General features: G+C 62.0%; 3 protein-coding genes across 34 annotated transcripts in view; 2 read left to right on the top strand and 1 right to left on the bottom strand.

Moving 5' to 3' along the window:
* The window catches only part of KIF1A (kinesin family member 1A), a 37,474-nt gene extending 31,656 nt beyond the window's left edge, over positions 1 to 5,818 (top strand). For 11 of the 29 annotated variants that reach the window (XM_035334142.1, XM_035334135.1, XM_035334132.1 and 8 more), the window contains 11 exons: positions 238 to 352; positions 494 to 627; positions 784 to 845; positions 958 to 1,103; positions 1,343 to 1,555; positions 1,669 to 1,746; positions 1,908 to 2,086; positions 2,228 to 2,374; positions 2,496 to 2,688; positions 2,764 to 2,885; positions 3,441 to 5,818. In XM_035334142.1, the coding sequence (XP_035190033.1) occupies positions 238 to 352; positions 494 to 627; positions 784 to 845; positions 958 to 1,103; positions 1,343 to 1,555; positions 1,669 to 1,746; positions 1,908 to 2,086; positions 2,228 to 2,374; positions 2,496 to 2,688; positions 2,764 to 2,885; positions 3,441 to 3,483 (1,432 nt within the window). In that variant the 3' untranslated portion in view covers positions 3,484 to 5,818. The remainder of the gene's footprint in view (positions 1 to 237; positions 353 to 493; positions 628 to 783; positions 846 to 957; positions 1,104 to 1,342; positions 1,556 to 1,668; positions 1,747 to 1,907; positions 2,087 to 2,227; positions 2,375 to 2,495; positions 2,689 to 2,763; positions 2,886 to 3,440) is intronic. The other 18 variants (XM_035334143.1, XM_035334141.1, XM_035334140.1 and 15 more) reach the window with 4 other exon arrangements.
* A 1,632-nt stretch (positions 5,819 to 7,450) lies between these two features.
* Positions 7,451 to 16,417, top strand: ILKAP (ILK associated serine/threonine phosphatase). Of its 3 annotated transcripts, XM_035334157.1 has the most exons (12): positions 7,452 to 7,551; positions 7,710 to 7,775; positions 7,865 to 7,921; positions 8,862 to 8,981; positions 9,558 to 9,684; positions 10,226 to 10,332; positions 10,819 to 10,912; positions 12,655 to 12,742; positions 13,014 to 13,135; positions 14,895 to 15,014; positions 15,657 to 15,738; positions 16,005 to 16,417. In XM_035334157.1, exons 1-12 carry the CDS (start codon positions 7,506 to 7,508, stop codon positions 16,143 to 16,145), a joined length of 1,170 nt encoding a protein of 389 aa, XP_035190048.1. In that variant the 5' UTR covers positions 7,452 to 7,505; the 3' UTR covers positions 16,146 to 16,417. The 3 variants fall into 3 exon arrangements, with proteins under 3 accessions (XP_035190049.1, XP_035190048.1, XP_035190051.1); XM_035334158.1 differs by lacking the exon at positions 7,865 to 7,921 and having other exon boundaries at positions 7,451 to 7,551; XM_035334160.1 differs by lacking the exons at positions 7,710 to 7,775; positions 7,865 to 7,921 and having other exon boundaries at positions 7,491 to 7,551.
* Positions 16,418 to 17,641: 1,224 nt separating this feature from the next.
* On the bottom strand, positions 17,642 to 21,961 carry KLHL30 (kelch like family member 30). 2 transcript variants are annotated; one of them, XM_035335196.1, is made up of 7 exons: positions 21,716 to 21,961; positions 20,186 to 21,272; positions 19,766 to 19,852; positions 19,417 to 19,572; positions 19,154 to 19,342; positions 18,806 to 18,951; positions 17,642 to 18,504 (listed from the first exon to the last, which is right to left on the bottom strand). In XM_035335196.1, exons 1-7 carry the CDS (start codon positions 21,959 to 21,961, stop codon positions 18,253 to 18,255), a joined length of 2,163 nt encoding a protein of 720 aa, XP_035191087.1. In that variant the 3' UTR covers positions 17,642 to 18,252. The 2 variants fall into 2 exon arrangements, with proteins under 2 accessions (XP_035191087.1, XP_035191088.1); XM_035335197.1 differs by having other exon boundaries at positions 20,186 to 21,207; positions 21,716 to 21,853.
* Positions 21,962 to 22,310: the final 349 nt, after the last annotated feature.

Below are 22,310 nucleotides of genomic sequence, written 5' to 3'. Positions count from 1 at the left end.
AACCCCTGCGCCCGCTCCCGTTGCGGGGGCGCCGTGTCCCCCTCCCGCTGCACCCATCCTGCCTCGGCTTTGCCTTGAGCCTGCATCCCCCGGAGTGGCTGTCCCCAAGCGTCCCGTGCATGCCCGTGTGTCCCCGCAGGCCTGCCGCAGCGCTGCCGGGGGGGTGCCGTCTCCTCGCTCCCTGGCCCGAGTTTCCGGGGGGGGGGTCGTTTCAGCGGCTCTGCTTTTTCTCGGCAGGACTTTCTACCAGTTTGAGACGGCGTGGGACAGCTCCATGCACAACTCCCTGCTGCTCAACCGCGTCACCCCGTACCGGGAGAAAATCTACATCACCCTTTCCGCATACATCGAGGCAAGGATCCGGCTCCGTGCAGCTGGAATGCGAACAAGGGCTGGTGTCTGGCCCGCTATCGGGGTGCCACTGGGGTGTACCCCCCCCCCCTTGGCTGACACTGATGCCCCTCTGCTCTCCTCTCTCCCCACCCTGCTGCAGATGGAGAACTGCACCCAGCCCGCCGTCATCACCAAAGATTTCTGCATGGTTTTCTACTCCCGCGACGCCAAGCTCCCTGCCTCCCGCTCCATCCGCAACCTCTTCGGCAGCGGCAGCCTGCGGGCTTCCGAGAGGTGCCCTCACCCTCCTGGGTTTTTGGGGGGGAGGACTGGGGGGAAGCCACGCCGCCAGCACCCACGGGACGGGAGCTGCCCTGGAGCGGCGTGGGGAACATCCTCGGGGTGCGGGGACAGGGCACGCAGCCAGGTGACACCTCCCTTTGCTTTCAGCAACCGCGTGACGGGCGTCTACGAGCTGAGCCTGTGCCGTGTGGCGGACGCCGGCAGTCCAGGTGGGTGCCCTGCTTCTGCCTTCCAACGCTGCGGGGCGAGCTGCAGAGCCGTGCGTCCGTCCCCCCCCCCGTCCCCGTGTCTGTCCCCCGAGCTGTGCGTCTGTCCCCACAGGCATGCAGAGGCGTCGCCGGCGTGTGCTGGACACCTCCGTAGCCTACGTCAGGGGAGAGGAGAACCTGGCCGGCTGGCGGCCCCGCAGCGACAGCCTCATCCTCGACCATCAGTGGGAGCTGGAGAAACTCAGCCTCCTGCAAGAAGTAAGGGCTGGGAAGGGTCGCGCCGTGCTGAGGCCGCGCTTTGCTTTGTGCTCCCCACCCCGGTGTCCCAGCTGGGGGCACGGGGCTGCGCTCGGCTCCGTCCCCGCCGTGCCGCTGCTAGCCGGGTGCCAGCTAACGAGCGGCTGGGTTAACGAGGCGTGGGAAGTGCATTCTCCTAAAGGATGCCCCCGAGCTGGGTGTGGGGAGGCCCGGCACTGAGCGGGGCTGCCCTTGCCCAGGTGGAGAAGACCAGGCACTACCTGCTGCTGCGTGAGAAGCTGGAGACCACCCAGCGGCTGGGCCTGGAGAGCCTGTCCCCGTGCTCCAGCGAGGACTCCGAGTCTCGAAGCACCTCCTGCGTCTCCTCCCCGCTGTCTGCCGACGGGGCCCCGGAGGGACGGACCTCTCTGCCCGAGACCCCCAGCGAGAGGCAGAAGGAGCTGGCTGTGAAGGTAGCGCCCCGGAGCCGGGGAGGGGTCCCGGGTGGCGGCGGTAACGCAGCGAGGAAGGTGGAGGGGTGGAGGAAGGTGCCTCCTGCCCCACCGTCCTCCCTGTCCGCCCGCAGTGCCTGCGCCTGCTCACGCACACCTTCAACCGCGAGTACAGCCACAGCCACGTCTGCATCAGCGCCAGCGAGAGCAAGGTACCGGGGCGGCGAGGGAAACTTTGGGGTCTGTGGGGTCGGGAGGGATGCGTGGGGACTTGGGCTGGCAGGGCACGGGTGGGTGGCCCTGCTGCCACCCTCTGCCCGCCCGGATGCTCTCAGAGCACCGATACGCATGTTCCTCTCCCTGCCCCGGCCAGAGCTGTGCCCGGCTTCGGGCAGAGACTCCAGTCCACACCTCCGCTCCTCCACAGCTGTCTGAAATGTCTGTGACCCTGATGAGAGATCCCTCCATGTCAGCTCTCGGGGTCACCACCCTCACCCCCTCCTCAACCTGCCCATCGCTGGTGGAAGGACGCTACAATGCCATGGAAGTCAGGTATGAAGGTGGGCAGGAGGCCGGGCCGACTCCCCGTTGTCCACCGAGCAGGGTGGCCTTACCCCTCAGACGCGGCCGTGGCTGCCGGGCGTCCTCCGTCCTGCGCTCCTCCTCCAACCCCATTCTCTCCTTCCCACCCAGAACCCTGCAGGTCTCCTCCAGGGTGGAGAGTCCTGACCTGGAGCCTGTGGTGGAAGGGGAGCAGAAGAAGTCCCCAGCCCGCCGGCCTGAGGAAGAGAAGGAGCCCCAGCGTCTGCTGGTGCCCGACATTCAGGAGATCCGGGTCAGGTAGGAGCCGCTGGGGAGGCCAGGAGAGGACCGCTATAGGGGCAGGGGGAGCAGGCGGTGCTTTGGGGCAGGGCAGACGGCGCCCTAGCACAGCCACCTCCTCACTGTCCCCCCTCTGCAGCCCCATCGTCTCCAAGAAGGGCTACCTGCACTTCCTGGAGCCCCACACCAACGGGTGGGTGAAGCGCTTCGTGGTGGTCAGGCGCCCGTACGTCTACATCTACAACTCGGACAAGGACTCGGTGGAGAGGGCCATACTCAACCTCTCCAAGGCCCAAGTGGAGTACAGCGAGGACCAGCAGGCCATGCTGAAGGTGGGTGCAGCCCCTGCGGGGAGGGGGGAGCCTCGGCGCCACGGGGCAAGGGGCTGACCCCCGGCTCTCCCCCAGCAGACCCCCAACACCTTCGCGGTGTGCACGGAGCACCGGGGCATCCTGCTGCAGGCGAGCAGTGACAAGGACATGCACGACTGGCTCTACGCCTTCAACCCCCTCCTGGCTGGGTCCATAAGGTAAGAGGGTGTGTGGAAGCCCCCGACACGGGGCAGGTCCATGCTTCAGCGGAGGGTCTGCGGTGCCGGGGGGGTTGGTAGATGCTGTCCCCGTGTTGTGCTCAGGCTGGCGAGCTGCTGTCCTTCTTGGCCAAGCATAGGGAGCAGCTCCTGAGCCTGGCTGGGACAGGCTCTCAGCAGGCAGAGTTTGGATCTTGTTAATTTGGATTTCACTCTGCCCCCTTGGAGTTGCGAGGGGTCGTTCCTCCCCGCTTAACTGAGAGCCAGATCCCGGCTGCTACAGAGACTGAGCTCAAAGCAACGCCCACAGGCGGCACACTGAGCCTTTGCTCTTCTTGAGATCATCTCAAGAACTTGTTTAGATCATCTCAAGTTGCAGGAGCAGGGGAACAGGAATAAATGCCCAGAAATTCACGAGCTCTGGCAAAAGAGTGCTGCTGTTAACCCCCTGCCCTGCTGGCTCTGGCTGGATTCAAGCACCAGCCTGCAGCCGGGGGATCCCAAATCTCCCTTTCCACATCTCTGACTTCTTTTGTTTCTCGGTTTCTGAATCAGATCCAAGCTGTCCAGAAGGAGAACAGCCCAGATGAGAATCTAACCTGAAAAACACCCTCCACCTCATCCGTCTGCCAGCAGGATCAAGATAGCTGATTCTGCCTCAAGAGTCCCCATGTTAACGTCCGATCTCACACCATCTGCTGCCCCAGCTGCCTGCTCCATGGAAGGATCTGTCTCGATTTACACCTTCACGGGGGAAACTCATTTCTGTTCGTAGCTGCAAACGCCCGGTCCCGCCTGGGCAGGATTTCTCGTGTGCATGTGATCTTCTGCCCATCCCCTCATGGGTGACCGTCATGTCACACAACCTGTAATGCTCCAGAAAGGTTCCTTTCGGAGGGGAGGGAGCAAGGAGGGTAGATTGGGTTAAAAGCTGGTCTTTGATCTACAGAGGTAGGCGTCTTGTAAAGCTCAGAGGTGAGAAACCAGGAGGAATTGCTTCCACGTGAAGGGAAAGCGGTAGTTTAGGTATGGGGATTTCCTAATTTATTGTGTCGACAAAAAGATGGCAGGGCAAAATCAGGTGTCAGTAGTTTAAGATTATATTTATAAAGTATTTATTTCTATTTACGTCATAAAATCCCACACGCTGGGTCCCGGCCCCTGGACAACGCCTTCCCTGGGCCGGGGAGAGCCTTGGCAGTGGGCTGGTGCCAGGGCCACCGCGTCCCCTCTCCCAGGGACACCTCTCCCGGGAGAGGGGACCGAGTGCGGCGGGCCTGTCCCCTGTCCCCTGCGGTGCAGACGTGCCTGGTGACTGCAGTGCTCTCGCCCTCGCCCCCCGTCCTTCCCCCGACCCTCCGCTTTCCCCCCCCCCAGTGCTTAAACTACTTTTCCCAGTGACCGGCCAAGGCACCACGTCTTCCCAAGCGAGGCAATTCCTCCCTGCCCCATCTACCTCTGGAGGGGGACGCATGCCAATTTCGGTGGCCAGGGCTCCCACGTCCACAAGGACGAGCCAACCTCCCCCGAGCAGCCCCGCGGGACGGTTGCGCGTCGGTGTGGGCGTGTGCTGAGGACAAGTTGTGTTTTGGCTCCTTTTTCTGCCCCAAGACTGAAATTCGGCCCACGTTGGCCGGCCACGCCGCTGCCCCCTCCCTGGGGCCTCCTGCCAGGCAGCCGGGGAGCACGGCGGGCGGGCTGGCTGCTCCCAAAACCGTGTGAGAAAGACCCCCAGGAGCCGGGGTTGGGAGCAGCCAGCCCAGCCACGGGGCCCCTCGCTGCCCTCGCCCCCACGGGCTCTGCTGTCCCCTCCTGCAGGAAGAGCGGGGCTGAGGCAGCGCAGAGACCAGCGTTGGGCACCGGGCTGGGTTTGCTGGGGAGGAGAGGGGCCGGGGCTCCTCGCTTTTGTAGCTGACGTTTTCATAGCCCTCTCCCCCCGTTCCAGAAGTGCAATCTCACCTTCCTCCCCCCGCCTCCGTAGATGGCTCCATCTGCCGCGGCACAAGAGCCGTGCTGGCGGGGGGCTCCCCGAGACAGAGGTGGCTCCGCCGCTGATGGCGGCCTCCTCCTCCCCAGCAGAGCACCCAGCCGCCGCCACCCCTGCTCGGCGTCCCTCCTCGCTCCGTCTCCGTTTGTTGGTCGTTTCACCAAGCGGGGGTGCTTCAGTTCAGGGCTTCCCGCGGGCAGCCCACGCAGCTCCGGGCAGGAAGGCAGGCGTCTTCCCCCCGCACATCCCCGGCCCCCCGCCGGGCCCCGCTTTGCCGTCACGCATTCACAGCCGACCTTAATTTGCACAGCACGGCCGAGCCTCGGCTCCACCGCGCGTCCCCACGCTGTCCCTTGTGTGTGTCGGGGCCGAGGCCGTCCCTCCACGCCGTTTGCTCCTTTGTAAGCTGGCGAGGACATGGAGGACGGGGGCGGCTGGGGACGGGGACAGCCGTGCTTGGGGGGCGGCCAGTCCCTCGTGCCCTCGGGCAGAAGCTCCCCGTTTGACCGTTTTCCTCATCCTGGATTTTGGCAAAACTCCTGCCCAGGGGGCGAGGAGGAGGAGGAGGCTCCTCCGGGGTGAAGGCAGCTCCCGGCGGAGCCCTCCCCGCGGGGACGGGCCCGGTGTCTGCCAGTGACCAGACACGGGGCCGAGGGTCCTGTGGGGCCGCGGTCCCGGTCCCCCCGCGGCGTGCCTGAGGCCAGCCAACCTGCAGAGCACGCGGCGGGGTCCGGCGTGCCGCCCTCCTCCAGGCGAGGCCCGAGGTGTGAGACGGCCTCTGCCCCGCAGCCCCAGGCCCCCGTGGGACGGGAGCCGTGTCCCGGCCCTGGCCCCCGTCCTGCACCCCCCCTCCGTGCCCCCACACCCCCGTGTTGGAGCTTCGGGTCCCGGCCGCCCGTGTGCGCCAGGCTTGTTCGGTTCTGAAATAAATGTGGCATTGACGCAGCCGCCTGAGCGTCCTTCACTGGGGGGCTGCGGAGTGATCTGTTATGGGGTGGGGGGAGCCATCCCTTACTGGGGGGTCGGGGGGAGTGATCCTTTATTGAGGGGTTGGGGGGAGCGATCCTTTACTGGGGTGTCAGCGAGTGATCCTTTATCGGGGTGTCAGGGGGAGCAATCCTTTATTGTGGGGAGCGATCCTTTATTGTGGGGTTGGGGGGAGCGATCCTTTATTGTAGGGCCAGTCCTTTCAATGTTTTTATAAACGATTTGGATGTAAGACTAGAAGGTGTTTTGAGCAAATTTGCCGACGACCCCAAACTTGGAGGAACTGTGGACTCGGCTGAGGGTGGAAAGGTCTTGCAGAGAGGTCTGGACAGGTTGGAGAGCTGGCCACAAGAAGTTTAATAAGAGCAAGTGCCGGGTCCTGCACCTGGGATGGGGCAACCCTGGCAACGAGACGCTGAAGAGCAGCCCCGTGGAGAGGGATCTGGGGGCTGCGGCTGACAGCAAGCTGACCATGAGCCAGCAGTGTGCCCTGGCAGCCAGGAGGGCCAACCATACCCTGGGGTGCATCCAGCACGGCATCGCTGGTTGGTCAAGGGGAGGCATTGTCCCGCTGTGCTCCGCGCTGGTGCGGCCTCACCTCGAGCACTGTGTGCAGGTCTGGGCACCACGGTACAAAACGGACATTAAACTGCTGGGGAGTGCCCAGAGGAGGGCTACAAGGATGGTGAAGGGACTAGAGGGGAAGACGTACGAGGAACGGCTCAGGTCACTGGGCCTGTTCAGCCTGGAGAAGAGGAGGCTGAGGGGAGACTTCATCGCGGCCTGCAGCTTCCTCGTGATGGGGAGTGGAGGGGCAGGCACCGATCTGTTCTCTGTAGTGACCAGGGGGAATGGTGTCAAGCTGAGGCAGGGGAGGTTCAGGCTGGACATCAGGAAGAGGTTCTTCACCGAGGGGGTGGTCACACAATGGAACAGGCTCCCCAGGGACGCAGTCACTGCACCAAGCCTGTCGGGGTCTAGGAAGCGTTTGGACTGTGCTCTCAGTCACATGGTCCGAAATTTTGGGTAGACCTGTGTGGGGCCAGGAGTTGGGCTCAGTGATCCTTGTGGGTCCCTTCCAACCCGGGGTATTCCGGGGTTCTGTGAATCTGCGGCTGTGGGGTCAGGGGGAGCGAGCCTTTATTGTGGGGAGCAGGCTGATGGGGGGTTGGGAGGAGTGATCTGTTATGGGGGCAGGGGGAGGGATCCCCGACTGTGGGGCTGGAGAAGGGATCCCTCACTGTGGGGCAGGGGGATCGATCGTCACGGGGTCGCCGTTCCGGGGGGGGCTCCGCGGGCCCTCAGCGGCCGCCGCTCCCTCAAGGCGCCGCCAGGGGGCGCTGCGCCCCGCCCGCCCCCCCCCCCCCCAGTCCGCGCCGCGCCCCCATTGGCCGGCTCCTGCCTGATCGGCAGCGCGGCCCCGCCTTCCTATTGGCGGACAGCGCGCCGCGGCCCCGCCCCCTCGGCGGCGCGGAGCGGAGCGGCGGGGGGAAGACTTCCGCTCCCCGCCGCGCCGCGCTCGGGGGCGGGCTTCCGGCCTTGCCGCCGCAGCCCATTGGGCGGCGGGCGGCGCCGGCCCCGCCCCGCGGCGGTGATTGGCAGGGGCGGGGGCGCGGCGGCGGCGACGGAGGTGGCGGCGGCAGCGGATGGACCTGTTCGGGGACCTGCCCGAGCCCGGCGGGGCGGCGGGGGGTGAGGGGACGGGGGGGGCCGGGAGGGGACGGGGGGTGAAGGGGGAACCGGGGGGGGGCACCGGGGCTGGGCCCGGGCCCGGCTGAGGCCTGGCAGGCCGCCCCCGTGAGGCGGCGGCGGGCCCCAGGCGGTGCCGAGCCCCTGGCGGTGCCTTGCAGGGAAGGAGGCCCCGGGCGGGCCGCGGCTCTTCGACGACCTCCCGCCGGCCGGCAGCGCCGGGACAGGTAGGGCCGTGCCGCCCCGCCCCGACCCCCCCCTCCCCCCTGTCCCGGTCCCCGTGCGGCGCTGAGCCCCGCTCTGTGTCGCCCCGCAGGCGCAGGGGGCTCGCTGCTCTTCGATGACCTCCCGCCGGCCAGCAGCGGCGAGCCAGGTAAGCGGCGGTGTCGCCTCGCCACGGTGCTTCCCACAGAAAGGCCCCGGCCTGGTGCCGTGCCCCGGGGCCGTGCCCCGGTGCCCCCGTCCCGGCCGCCTCACCCAAACCCGCTGTCACCCGCTAGGGGCCCGCACGGCTCTGCCACCCGGAGCGCTGCGGCTCCCAGGTGAGCCCCATCACCTGCGCCAGGCTCGCCGCCCGGGGACCGCCGTGCGCTCGCTGAGCGTGGAGGCAGCGCCGGCTCCTGCCCTGCGTTGCTTTTCCTTCGCGAGCCCGAACTGCCTCCTCCTTCCGCCATAGGCTCCTGCAGAGCCGGGCCCCGGGCAGGGGAGGCGTTCTGCTAGCACCTGGGAGCAGCCCGGATAAAGCAAGAGCTGTACCGCATGGGAACCAGCCCCTAGAGGGAAGAGGCCGGGGTTGTGGTGCCCTGGGAACCCTTTGACGATTGGTAGCTTTACTTTGGGACCTGTCTTCTGAAATCCGTAACGAGTGCACCACGCCGCTGCAGAGTAACAAAACGCGTTTCCTTGCGTTGCTGTGGCTACGATTTGTAGGAGCAAATAGGAATAATTAAAAGTGAGCGGTGCTCCGATCTGGAACACCAGCTTCCTGAGCAGTTAACTGCAGCAGAGGCTCGGTGGGGAGGATCAGCAGCCCGCCAGCCAGCCGGGGCTGTGCCGTACCTGGGGGAGGGCGGCACCGTTCGGGGAGCCCAGCTGGGCGCGTGCCAGGTTAGGTGCCGCCGCGCGCTGCCTGGCGTGTGCTCGCCTCTGCGGTCGGTTGGTGAAAACAGGTGTAACTCCAGTCACCTCACGCTGTGTGAGCACGCGGGTCCGTGCTCCTGAGGGGAGTGCTTCAGTGCAGAAGGATGTGATGAATCCGGTAAGTAAAATCGAGCTGGAAGTCTTCAGCTCCCTCTGCTTTTCTTCTCTTTCAGCCTCCAGCGCTACCGAGCAGGTCTCAGCAGGGAGCCAGGGGAAAGGGGAGAAGAGGAAGTCCTTGGAGGAGGAAGAGAAGAATGGCAGGGAAGAACTTGTGGAAAAGAAAGTTTGTAAAGGTTTTCAGACAGTTTGAAAACAAATGTACTCGATTTGTGCTCTTGTCGTTGGGCTGAGTAAGTCCAGACCGAAGTTGAGCTTTGGCTCTGCGGTCCGCTTGCACTTGCAGCCTCTCGTGGAGGGAGGCAAGCTGCTGCCGGGGGAGCCCCTCAAGCTCCCTGGCACGCTGCCTCCCTCAGCTGGGCCTTCCTTCCAGTCCTGACGGAGGGGCAGAAGCTGGGCGGCCGGCGTGCCTTGGCATCCCCAGGAGAAAGGCCTGTGCTGCCAGCAGGGGGACTGGGTACGAAGCCTCTGGAAGGCTTGAGCCACAGCAGCTTCTTTTTCCAGATCTCTCCCCTGAGTGGCTGCTAAGAAAGCCAGAGGGAGAGACTTGCCTTGGCGTATAACGCGCTTGACTTCAGTGCAGGTGCCCACGTGTTACGTTCAGCTTTGGGGAAAAAGATGCCCTCAGTGAAAGGGAGATGGCACGTTCTGGGAACAGCAGACTTTGCATTCCTTCCCTACCCCCCCTTTTTGGTTTGAGCCGAGGCGGTGGGGGAGTTTGATCTGTTTGTGTCTGCTTTGCCCCTCTGTAGGCTCAGTGGGCATCTTCGGACTGAAGGGTTACGTGGCGGAGAGGAAAGGTGAAAGGGAAGACATGCAGGACGCCCACGTCATCCTGAACGATATCACGGAGGAGTGTCGGCCGCTGCCCTCCCAAATGTAAGTGAGCCCTGCCCGCCAAGGCCAGGGGACGGAGCTGCAGGCGGCAGCCGCCGCGGGGGTGGAGGAGCTCCAGCTTGCCTCCGCGAAGCCTGCGGCCTGATCTTCTGTTTGGAGCTCTGGAGTACAGCCTGCCTCGCGTTGTACGTCTTGGGCCTTTAATGGGGAGTGGGCTCAGATCAGTAGCTGTGTTCCTGGGGGAGCCAGAGGACTAGATGGTGTTTAGATGCCTCTGAGTGATGCTCAGGGGATTCAGTCGCTGACTTTATAAGAGCTCTCTGGGTATCGAGCTTCTCTTACCCAAATGAAGTTTCAGGACCCTCGGTTTCACTGTAGGCACAGCAGTTGTTGCCTTGGGGATTTTACAGCGTGTAAAAACCCCAACTGTGGCAGTGGAGAACGCCTGAAAAGGACAAAATGGATGTTCTCTCATCTGAGAAGTTAAAACCTCTTAGTGAATTAAATACCAGTATCAATTCAGCCCCACCTTCTGGCTAAGGGCCCTTCTCAGCCCTTTCTGCTGCCGCTTGCTCCCTCACAGCACGCGCGTCTCCTACTTTGCTGTTTTTGATGGCCACGGGGGAGTCCGAGCCTCCAAATTCGCGGCGCAGAACCTGCACCTCAACCTCATCAAGAAGTTTCCAAAAGGTGAGAGGGCTGGAACAAGGGCTGTGGGACAACAGTCACCTTTTGTGCTGAGACTGTGGCTGCTGCTTAAGCAAATGGATCTGTCGGGGAATAGTTCTGCAGTTTCCATTCCCCATTCCAAGCTGACTTGTGTGCCCAGAGACTGGGCTGTCTCCTGGGGAGGAGGGCTGGAAGCCTTTTTGGCACGAGGGTGCGAGCAGCCAAAAGCAAACCACTAAGCAAGCACAAGATGTGCAGTTGCCAGGCTTGGCAGCGCTGCTTTGGGAGAAAAGGAAGAGTAAAAATACCCGCCCGGGGGAGAGGGGTGCGCCATAAATTCTCCGTACGTGTTCCCAGTCAGACTTTCTGTAGCGTGAGCCTGCGGCGTGCTCCAGCTGCTCCGCGCAGATCTGAGCGCTGCGCTGCCAAATCGCCCGCTGGGTGAGGGGAGAGGTGGGTCGGGTATGTTGTAGCAGGACTTCAGTTGCTGTTTGCCCTGCCTGGCAGGTGAGGTGGCCAGCGTGGAGAAGACGGTGAAGAGATGCCTTCTGGACACCTTCAAGCATACAGACGAAGAGTTTCTGAAGCAGGCGTCCAGCCAGTAAGTGCGAATGCTTCCCGTGCGTTTGTGTTCCGTAGCTTGTGGCTCGCAGGCCTCAGCTCTGAGCGGGTCGGAGGAAGCCTCGAGTCGGGGCTCTGCTTCGGGGAAACGCCGTGAAGCTGAGCCGTGGCTCTGCCAGCTGGGCGCCTGCTTGAGCTGCGTCACGGCACACGCTGGGCTTCCTCTGCAGCAAGGGGTCTGCGGGACCCCGAGGGTAAAATCTGAGTTAATGGCAAAGGAAGGAACCGAACCATGACCCGAGAACCCACCTCTGTCCGTAGCAGAGCATCCTGGTCGCCTTCTTTTTAAAGACGGCGTGTTGCTGAAGTGCCACATCCTGTCCTGCATGAGCTGGGGTCTCTATTGACAGCATGAAAGGGGATTTGTAGAGCAGGGCGTTAAGGGAGGGTGCGCCCAGCAGCTTGCAGAGGCACTTCTGTTCGTATGTGCTCACCAGGCTGGAATCTGCTTGTTTTTAATGCCCCGTGTTGAAAGATTTCTTTCTCTCAACTTAAGATTAAATCTTGCTTTTTTTTCCACCTCTTTTTGAGAACGGATGATTTGATGAGAAAACGTCCCTCATCTTAAACTTGTTTCTAACTATTTCTAAAACAAAGCTGGGAAGTGCAGGCTGGCATTCACCCCACAGGAAGTATTTGCTATCTCCCAGCTGGGTTTTGAGTGTAACCCCCCCTACCTTCCCTGTCTCTGCTGGACTCACGCATTAACTGTGCTTTGTGACTAAGGAAGATGCAGATTGTGCTTGAAATAATATCACTTTGTCACCAGACCTTTAAACTTTTCATCTGTTTCATAGCGGCACCTCCAACACGTCTGGAAAGACTGGTGGTGCATCTCCTTCTGATCCAATTTTAAATTAAAAACTGGCTCTGTTTCTTCAGCCTAATTGGGTTTTGTTAAAAAACGTTTGGCCAGGCAGAAGGAAAAAGCTTCTCTGAGTCTGTTACAGCGGGGTCAGTTCCCAAAGCAGCCTGTTTGGTCGGACACAGGACAAAGCTGCTGCGAAGGGATTCTGCACGGCAGCAGCTGTATTGCTGAACACGTACAGCCCGTGTCATCTGCACCTTCCCAGTTAGGGGAAACTGGACAAAATACGTCCAGGGATCTCTCAAAGCTAGTTGCAGCACGGAACGGTGTGTTAGCTGGGTGTCACTACGGAAGGATCGGTGTGGCAGCTGTAATCTGAGAAACGCTTCTCAGCTTACCTGGAGCTCTGGAGGCGCAAGCTTAACTACAGCAGATGGAACGTGGGCAGCGCGACAGTGACCGATGGCACCTCTGGGGCGAGGGCTGGATTGAGCAGGGAGGGTGCTGGGAGAAAAGGGAGGGAAATAAAGGCAGAAAGGAAGGCGACTTCGCTCAGCCCTGGCTGTTCCTTCTTCTTGCTGCAAAGAAGGAGCCTTCTCAGGAGGCGGTTGGGATTCTCACCTGCTCACAGGGCTGCAGCTTCTGGGTGTGTGTCGCTGCTGAGCCTGCTGCAGCCAAAGATGAGCTTTGCTGGCAGCCGAGCGTGAGGAAGGGGTGGTGTGGGGATGTATTCAGGTGGTGGTCTGCGGAGCTCCTCCGTCCTTAGCCAGCCTGCTGCTCACCACCTGTGGTTTCCGAGCCGCTGGCTGCTGCGTGTCACTGCGCGGCGCTTCTTCCTTCGGTCCCCAGGAGTATTTCGTCACCAAATGCTCGAAAGCTGTTTTCCCCCTTAGTAATCTTGTTGCTCCCTTCAGGAAGCCGGCGTGGAAGGATGGCTCCACAGCGACTTGTGTCCTAGCTGTCGACAACATTCTCTACATCGCCAACCTGGGGGACAGCCGGGTAAGCGGAACGGAGAAGCGTCTCAGTTCCTTTGCAAGCCTCACTAGCTCTGCAGGGCGACATCTGCTCCTTCCTTACTGTTGGCGGGCAAGTGATACAGGGGAAACGCTGCAATCCTTACGTACTCCGTGCTGGGAAGATGACAGCTACCTTTCTGGGTTAAAGCTGTCTTTCATTTTGGATGTGCAGAGAGCCTGACCCCACGGCTCTCTCCGCAGAAGCTCCTCCTGCAGTTCTGTTGTTTACTCACGCGGGTCTTCTGTCAGCACAGGCGATCCTGTGTCGGTACAATGAGGAGAGTCAGAAGCACACGGCCTTAAGCCTTAGCAAGGAGCACAACCCCACCCAGTACGAGGAGCGCATGCGGATACAGAAAGCTGGGGGAAATGTCAGGTGAGTGCCTAAAGGTGGTGAGTGAGCAAATCCAAACCCTGGTCCAAGTTCAGGCCTGAGAACAGAGCTGCTGGGTCTCCGCATGGCCGCCTGCTAGTGACAGCCCAGAGGGAATCCCTTGCTGCTTGCAGGCAGCACAGTGATCTCTGAGGTGTCTTAAGGAGGCAGTAGTTTGAGTTGTCTGATGGCTTTGGTTTCCCAGGGCCTTAAGACAGTGGCAGGGTGCTGTGCTGCAAAGGCAGGAACCTGTTTGAAACCCTGACAGCGTAATACCAGCACGGAAGCTCTTAAACTTAAGCTAAACAGAATTAGACTTGATTTTTAAGTTGCACTGGCTGCACACCGTGCCACCGAGCGGAATTCATTTCCTGCTTGCAGTATCAGCTCTCCCTCTCCTTGTCCTGTGAGAGGGATTGAGAAAGCTCAGGGTCGCTCAGTGCCTGGCCTCATGGCAGTGCCTTCACCGGCTGGGCGCGCAGCCCGCGGTCGGTGTGGCTCCGCTGGGGGTTAGCGGCCGCAGTGAGGCTGTGCGGAGCAGAAGGGAAGATCTGGAGCTGTGATGAGATTATCGGAACACAGCTGTGCATGTAGGGGTGCGCGGCTGGTGCTAAGCACAGCAGCGGTGTCTGGCTTGCTGGTGATGTTCTCTCCCTTTGAAGGCTGTGTCTTGATTTAATGACATCTGTGCCAGAGAGGACTGGGTGCAGATGAGGGGTCTCGGGGCCTGTTCAGCACCTGCAGGGGCAGCGTGCAGTGAGCTCAGTCCTGTCTCGCTGCAACATCTGGAGGGCCTCGTTCTGTTGTCTCTGGAGAGCGCGTGCTGCTGCTTCTGCTCAGCACTGATCCATCTCTGCACGCGGGCAGGAGGTGGGGCAGTCTGTTCGCTCTTCTCAGAGCTGGAGGAACAGCTCCCCAGCTGCCTCTCCCCTGGTAGATTTAAAATTGTTACAAAATCATCGTGCTTCCATATTTTGGACCTAAGAGATAAGTAGCAAAGCGCGTGAGCATCGGATCCCTTCTGTGACACGTCTCACTCTTGCTTCTATCTGGGGCAGGGCTGGCTGGACTGTAGCCACGTCTTTCTAGAGTGCACAGAAATAATCTTCTTGGGGGAGAAGATGCTCAGTCGTCGGAAGGTGGAGTGTGGGAAGCTGCTTCTGTGGGGGCAGCACTGTTAATTAGAGAGGTTTGACAGCCAAGGCTGCTTCCTAAGGTTTGTAATGCGGATTTCACAGGGCTGGCTGCTGTGATGAGCTTTTGTTAGTGAAGACCAAGGAGCAGCTGCTGTAGTTCTTGCTCCTTTGAACTGCCGGCAGCTGAGCTAACCTACAGGGGCTGGGGTCCTGACCGGCAGAACGCAGGAGGGGCTGCCAGCTCGGTCCTGGTCTTGCCTGTTGCTGTTCTGCACTCACGCTGAAATGTGGTGTACTTGGTACCCTGCTAACAAAACAGCCTGAGAATTCCAGGAGTTCACATCGCTCTGGCTTAGCTGGTTTGCTAGGCTGGGCAGGACTCCAGTTAGTGCAGGGAGGAAGAAAACAGCTTTGAGTTCTCCTGACTTCACTTCTTCCTTTCCTCCTCCATTTATTTGTGTAAAGGACTGGGAAGTGTGCAGAAAGAGACGGAGACTTGGAAGGAAAGATGTGACCTTGCTGGGGTGGGATTTGTGTGAGGCAGCTGAACGCCGGCTGGGGGAGAGTGCCCCGTCAGGCCGATGTGCACGCTTCGGGGGGCACTGACGTTTTCTTTCCTTGTCCAGGGATGGCAGAGTCCTCGGAGTGCTGGAGGTTTCCCGCTCCATCGGGGACGGCCAGTACAAACGCTGCGGTGTTATCTCCGTGCCAGACATCAAACGCTGCCAGCTCATGCACAATGACAGGTACGCCGGGCCCGTGCGGGGGGATGCCGTGTCCTGGCCCTGCTCGGCAGAGTCCCGAGCTGCACGCCCTGTGCTTTGCTGCCGGGGCTGAGGCACTCTGCACTGATCGCCCCCAAGTGAAAGCTGCTCTCTTGCTGCTGGTGTCCCTCTGCTCCCATTCCACACCAGTACGTGGGGGTAACGCTGCTGCCCCGTTCTGCCCAGGCGCTGCGAAAGCTCCTGCTGCAGAAACAGGGCGCACAGCGGTGGTCGCACACATAAGCCTCAGCCTGCCTTTGTGCCCTGCATAACCTCGCACACCAGTGTTCAGGCGGCTGGCTAAAGCTGGAATCCTCGGATCCCTGTGCTTGGATCCTGGATCCAATCCTTGGGTCTCCCATGCGTTTCCAGCAGCTGTGGTGCCCACACATACCGTTATATTTAGCTCTGATTTTTGAAGTTTTGAGATGCTTTTTCCAACAAACGGCTGGCGATGATCAATTGCATTCGGGTCAGTACAGCCCAGATGAGCTTTATGGCATTGGCCCTTTGGACTGAAGCATGGGTACTCATAAAATTGCAGGGCGGCAGTTTGCTTTAGCTGGGGAGTCAAAGCTTCAGCCTCTAACCCGACTTTATTTGAAACCTGTCTTTGATTTCCAGGTTCATCCTGATAGCATGTGATGGCCTCTTTAAAGTCTTTACCCCAGAAGAAGCTGTGAACTTCATCGTATCCTGCCTGGAGGTGAGGAGAAGGCAGCTTGGGGGCTGGGTTACTCACGCAGCCCTTTGTCAGCGCAGGAGGCATGAAATAGGATGTGACTTGCTCCCTCCAGGCTAATGAGCTGAACAATGAGCGAGCGGGGCAGAAGCGTACTTCTGCCAGGGGCTGCTCCCTGTACCGGGGGTTGTCCTTGCTTGTTTTGCCTTCCTGTGCTCAGAAACAGCCACGTGCTGGAGCGATGCACTTGGCTGCGAGCAGTCGGCATTGTCTTTTCGTTGTCCCGACAGGATAAGAACATCCAGGTGAGAGAAGGGAAGCTGGAAGCAGATGCTAGATACGAAGCTGCCTGTAACAGGCTGGCCAACAAGGCGGTGCAGCGAGGGTCAGCAGACAACGTTACGGTCATGGTGGTCCGGATAGAGCACTGAACGACGAGGGGCAAGCAGGGCCCCAGCTTGTGGCAGATGTCACGATGGGAGAAGCTGGCGTGGGTGCGTGCGTGGCTGGGGGAGGGAGGCTCCTGCTGGGTGCTCCTCAGTGTAAATAAAGTTTTTTTTTTTTCTAATAGTTTTAGTTCACTTGGCTAGCAGTGTTTCCTGAGTGGCTGCTGTAGCGGATCGAGCAGTGGGGGAATCTTGTGTCCTGTCACCCCTCGTTCCCCCAGATGTCCTGACAAACCCAATAAATCTGAGTGGTGGAGGTGCTGGCGAGAGCAGGCATCTCTGTGCACAGTCAGCCCCCTGTTCAGATGGTGCAGGTTTGTGGTTTCCTTGAGCTTTGTGTGAGGCCTAGGGAGAGTTCTGAGCATTAAGGGCTTGGTGGGCGATCTGGTCAGATTCCCCGGCTGCCTGTTTGTGGCTGTGCTCCCGGTGCTGGGAAGGAAGTCCTTGGTACTGGCGCTGGGCTTTGGGGTCGCACCCAGCTGAGTGACCCAGGCATTGCTTGCAGAGCAGCAGCAGCAGCGTGCCTTCCTCTGATGCAGAAAGCAGTGTTTGAGGTTTTTTTATCTTAATTGTTGATACAGGGAAAAGCGGATGGAGCTTGTTCCTGATACAGCCCCCTTTTGGCACGGGAAGGCCACTATGAGGTCCCCCCGGCGCCTTGCCTTCTCTGGGCAGAACAACCCCACTTCCCTCAGCCTGTCTGCATGGCAGAGGTGCTCGAGCCCCTTGCTCACCCCTCATGGCCCTGTTGTGGACTCAGTAATGCTTCCACGTCTTGTGCTGGAGCCCCGGCTCGCCTCTCCCGGCTCGTTCTGCTCCCAGCCCTGCACGCCTGTTCCCACACGAGGCCGCACTGCTGTGAGCGCCGCGGGAGTTGCCCGGGTTAGCAGTGTGCTGACGCTCCTGCAAGCTGAATTTGGAGAGAACGCAGGGTTTTATTCAGCCCCTGGCCAAAGAAAACCTGATAACAGGTCTCAGGAGGAGAACTTGCCCTCCTCTCCTGCCTTTTAGAGAGAGTGCTGACAGCACGCCTCCGGGGAGGCACGCGGCACTTGGTGGCGTGGTACTGCCAGTAACTATTTCTGTGGAGTGGGTTGTATCTTAGCTTCGGCGGGCAGGGCTCGGGAGGGCGTGCTGGGGGGCAGGAAGCTCTAGTGGCAGCCAGGCAGCAGCTTGCCTGCGGTTCTCGGCAGGGTGGGGTCTGCAGGGGGGTTCCTGCAAATAACTCGGCCCTGCCACTGGGCTGGGCACCATCAAGGGACCGGGGTGAGGGCTGGGACCACCCCCCTTCGTGGGGGGGGGGGGGGGGGGGAGCTGTGCAGGAGCCTTCTGTGCCCCCCTTGGGGCTGAGCAAGCTTCCAGCCCCTTCCCAGCACTGCACTTACCCCTCCCCAATAGCTCCGGCAGCAGTTTTGTGCCACTGGGGAGGGTGCTCGGGATGCCCCGAGCGAAGCAGGGCAACCAACCCCGACACGCAGAGCTCCTCCTTGTGCACGTTTAATGGGTCACAAAGCAACAACCACAACACGGAACAGCTTCATGAAAAAACAACCCTGGCAGCCCGGCGGCGTGCTGCTGGGGGCCGCGTTGGCCTCGGGGGCGGTGCTGCTTCACGCTCAGCCCGGGAACAGGGCAACAAGCGCCGGAGCTGGGAAGGAGCCGCCGAAGTGCAGCTTCCACGGGGAGGCATCGGGATGGAAAGCTGCACCCCAATCCCCCTTGTCTTCTGGAAAACAAAGCCATGGGGAAGGGGAGGCTGCAGGCAGTGCTGCAGCCACGGGGAAGCAGTGGTGTGGTGGGTGCGCGCGTCTCCCTCCAAAGACCACAAAAAGCTTGGGGATTTCAGAGGGCAAAGAGGCAGTCCTTAAAAAACAAACTAAAAAAAAATCACCGGCCAAAGTGCGGTGGGAAGGAAAAGCCTTTTCCTGTGTGGTGACAGCGTGTTCCCACCTCCCCTCCCCAGGGAGGGCCAGGTCGGGAGCCAGAGCGGTCAGCTCACCGGGTGACGGTGCTGCCGGGGCCACGAGCCCGAGCGACTCCCCCCAGGCTGTGGCTGAGCCCGCAGGCACCACAGGCACCGCTGCGGGCGCTCCTACCACCCATGGTCACCCTGGAAAGCCTCTGTCCACTTGGAGGTGTCCATGAAGATGGAGGAGGAGCTGTGGAAGAGCCAGAGGCAGGGCAGCGAGCCTTCCCGCGTCCAGCGGTCCTTGGCGCAGTCGTACACCTCCATCTCCACCCGGTAGTCCCCGTCCATGCCTTTCCAGTGGCCACCGGTGACGAAGAGCCGGTCGCCCAGCGGCACCATCCCGCCGTTCTCATGCAGCGTGTGCAGGAGCTGCACCTGTGCCGGGGGCATGGGCAGGTTTGGGGGCGGTGAGCTTCGGGGTCCCGCCGGGCCCACGGCTCACCCGTGACTCTGCCTAACTTTTGGCAGCGTCCCCACGTTGCGCTCATGCAGAAGCAAGGGTTGGGATCCCGTGGGATGGGGGGCTCGGGGGGGCCAGGCAGGATGGCACTGGGCCACTGGGCTGTGCATGCAGCAGCCCCACACACCCCATGGGAGGGTGGTGCTGGAAAAATAAGCACGAACTGCCTAAAATCGGAACACGGTGTGAAGGCCGTGCCCCTGGAGCACCCGGTACCTTCTGCCAGATGTTTGCCTCCGGGTCATAGACGTGGACCTTCTTGGTGTTGTCCCCGATGAGGTAGATGAGCCCATGCAGGGTGGCACAGCGCGGGGCCGAGAGGTACTTGGGGATGAAGGGGGACGTGATCACGCTCCACAGATCTGCAAGGAGCAGCCGTCAGCGTGCTGGGCGAGCGCACCGCAGGCTGGGCTGCTGCTGTACCTCCAGCCCCCCCCTAAAAAGCACCCCCAGCCCCACGGCTATTTCCAGGGGAGTTGGAAAGGGCACGGAGCAGCCAGGCAGGGCGGCACCCGTGCTCCCCATCTGAGACGAGGCTCCCGTGCCTTTGGGGCAGGCGCTCACCTCGCACGGGGTTGTAGCACTGCAGGGTGAGCGCGTTGTACTTGACGGCGCAGGAGCCCACGAGGTACAGCTTGCCCAGGCAGCCGGTGGCGGCGAAGTTGCTGACGTACTTGAGGGCCGGGCTGATGGCGCACCAGCTCTGGTTGTAGGGGTCGTAGCGCTCCACCTCCACCACCTCCACCGTGGTCCCTGCGGGGCGGTGGGACACTGCAGCCCCCCGGGGCCGCGCCGTGTCGCCTGCCCGCCCCCCGGCAGCACCTTACCCCCGATGACGTAGATCTCGCCGTTGAGGACGGCGCTGGTGTGGTTCGTCCGGGCTCGCAGCATGGATGCGATGGGTGTCCAGGCTCCGTCCTTGGGGCAGAAGCGCCAGGCCTGGGTTGTCGACCACGTGTCGTTCTGGGACCCCCGGGAGCCACCTGGAGCAGGGGAGGGACACGGCTTGGGCTGGACACCCGCCAAGAGCAGCCACCCCAGCACGTCCCTCGCCCGAAAAAAAGAGCAAGGAGAAGGCTTTGCTTGGTAGACGGGGGTAGCCCAAGGCCGGTGCCCGCATCGCAGCACCATGCCTGGTCCCTGGGGAGATGCTGGACCCTCCCCACCAGCACCTACCTGTGACATAGACGTCGTTGTTCAGCGCCACCAGGGAGAAGCCCCACTTGTTGTAGTCAGGGAAGTCAGGCAGGGCGATCCATTGCCCTGAAACCCAGCAGAGCCACGATGTGAGCCCCGCTCGCAGGCTGGGGACATCCCGCCCGGTCCCTCGGGGGTGGGCGCGGCATCTCAGGGGCCACACCTTTCAACTAGCTCTATTTCAAGCTTTCTCCCCAAAATGTCCCCATGCTGATGGATGGTTTGGGAGTGGGAATTTCCCCCCTGCTGCTTCTCTCCATCTCAGCCCGGTGGGAAGGAGCCGAACCCTCCACCAGTCTGTCCCACAGCGGGGCCAGGGGGGTCTTTGGGGCAGAGTGGGGGCAATGAACACACCAGGGGTGTGCATTCACCCCGTCCATTCCTGCCACTGGCACTTACGGCTTTTGGGGTTGTAGAAGGCAAAGTTCCTGGGGGCAGCCGGCATTTCCAGCCCCCCTTCCTCATCCTCACTCTCCTCCAGCACCCGGCCGCCCACCACCACCAGCACCTCCTCCAGCTTCTGCGGTGGGCTCAGCTTCTGCGGGGCGGTGGAGACCCCGCCACTGCTGACCGCGGCGCGGGACCGGGCCACAAGGGCCTTGCTGGCGGCTGAGTCGCGGACGAGGGGCTCGGCAGCCAGCAGGTTCTGGAGGTACTGGTCCGGCAGCGAGACCAGGTGGGCCAGCTCCAGCAGCTCGGGCAGGAACTGGGCTCGGGGCCCCGGGTCATGGCGCACCCAGCGCAGCACGGCCTCGGCCACGCTCTGCTCCTCCTGCACCTGCAGCTGCTCGTTGGAGAGGTAGACGGCCAACCTCTCCTTGGAGAGCTGGAGGAACTCCTCCTGCTGAGACACGGCCTCAAAGTTCTCCTGCAAGAAAGACCAGGCCTTGGAGGACACCTCGGGGCAGCCGTGGCTCTCTCCGAACTCGCAGATACCTAGGCAGTTGGTGGCGTCCATCTGCTGCCGCAGGTAGCGGCTGCAGGCCTTCTGGATGGCGGGGAAGTGGAGCTGGCTGGACGTCCGCATCAGCCCCTCCACGTTGCCCTGGTTGATGGTGACCTTCCCCGTGTAGGCAAAGTCCAGCAGCGTCTCCAGCGCATCCGGGTCCACCTCCTTCAGCTCCACGCGTGCCGCGATGCTCTCGGCGAAGTCTCCGGAGAACATGGCGTGGAAGTAGTGGCTGCAGAGGGCCAGGACGCCACGGTGGCAGGGGAACTCCCTCCCCCCTGCCAGCAGCAGCACATCCGACAGCTTGGGGTGGGTGCGCAGCCGCTGCAGCCCCTCCAGCACGCCCTGGGCATGCGACGGCAGGCAGAAATCAAAGTCATCCACGTTCCTCACCATGGCGCTGGGCTCGGCCGGGGCGGCCACGGGTCCCAGCTGGAGGAATGAGCCCGGGCTGAGCGTGGCGAGGGCGTTCCTGCCAGGAGAAGGCGATGACGAATGCCTCCTTCCTGGCACAACTGCGCCTTCTTCGCGTCGCCCGTGTGATTTACAGGCGTCAGCTGGGGCGGGAGAAGGGATTTCAGGAGCCCTGTGCTCCCCCCTCTGCTCGCAGCTCCCCGGTGGCTGCGTTTTCCCCACCCCGTGTCATGGTGCTGAGCTGCCCGGCTGGGGCTGCCACCTATTTTTCAGGGAGGGCAGGGAGAGCCGGGGAATGGGGTGGCTTGGGGGCTGGGGTCACCTTGCTTCAGCTCAGAGCTTGGGGCATTCCCCTTGGGACCCTCTGCGATGCACCCCTACGGTGCCCGGGGGGGCACATGGAGACAAAACCCCCTTCTCAGTGCGGCTCAGCCCAAGCAGCCAGCCCAGCCAGCAAGGCTTCAGTGCCTCTGGGGATGGCCCCCTCCCACCCACACCCCCTCACATCCCCCCGGGTGGTGTGCAGCCTCCATTGGGGCTGAGCCCTACAGCTGCCCTGCTCCTACCTGGGTTTGCCCCGCTCGGAGCGCGCCGTGTCCCATCCAGCTGCCCTCGCTGGGAGGGAAGTGGCCGGGGCTTGGGAGGGACACCCAGGGTGGTGGTGGGGGCTGAGCCAGGGGGGTATTTTTAGCTGGCGTGGGGACATTGCTCTTCCCCAGCCATCTGCTCTTAAAGGCACCGTCAGGGCAGAGCCTCCCAGCCTGCTCGTCCCACGGCCTTGCTGCTTCGTGCGGCAGCACCCGAGGGTACATGCGGGGATCATGTCCCTCCCCGGGCGAGCGGGACCACTGCTGTGCGTAACGAGGGACAAGACACCCCCCAAACCCATCAGTCATCTCGACCTGCTGCCACTGCCTCCCTCCCTCCCGGCTGGGGCTGGCTGTTAAATATAGGCTGTTATCTCACCCCGGAGGGCTGCACGCGCCCTGACCCCCCCACGGGCGGCAGCTGATAAATCCCAGTCGCCGCCTGCCTGGCACCGGGGCCGCGGGGTGCCCCACGGGGTCTTGGCAGCATCGGAGCACTCAGGCCGGGGCCAAAGGCTTTCTCCATCGCCCCAAAACCTCTTGAGCTCCTTCAGAAAGCCCTTCCCCCCACAGC

This window comes from Oxyura jamaicensis, chromosome 9, assembly GCF_011077185.1.
Source record: "Oxyura jamaicensis isolate SHBP4307 breed ruddy duck chromosome 9, BPBGC_Ojam_1.0, whole genome shotgun sequence".
In the NCBI taxonomy this organism is placed as follows: domain Eukaryota; kingdom Metazoa; phylum Chordata; class Aves; order Anseriformes; family Anatidae; genus Oxyura; species Oxyura jamaicensis.
Note: the sequence above shows the minus strand (reverse complement) of the source record. Positions and strands in the feature narration are given on the sequence as shown.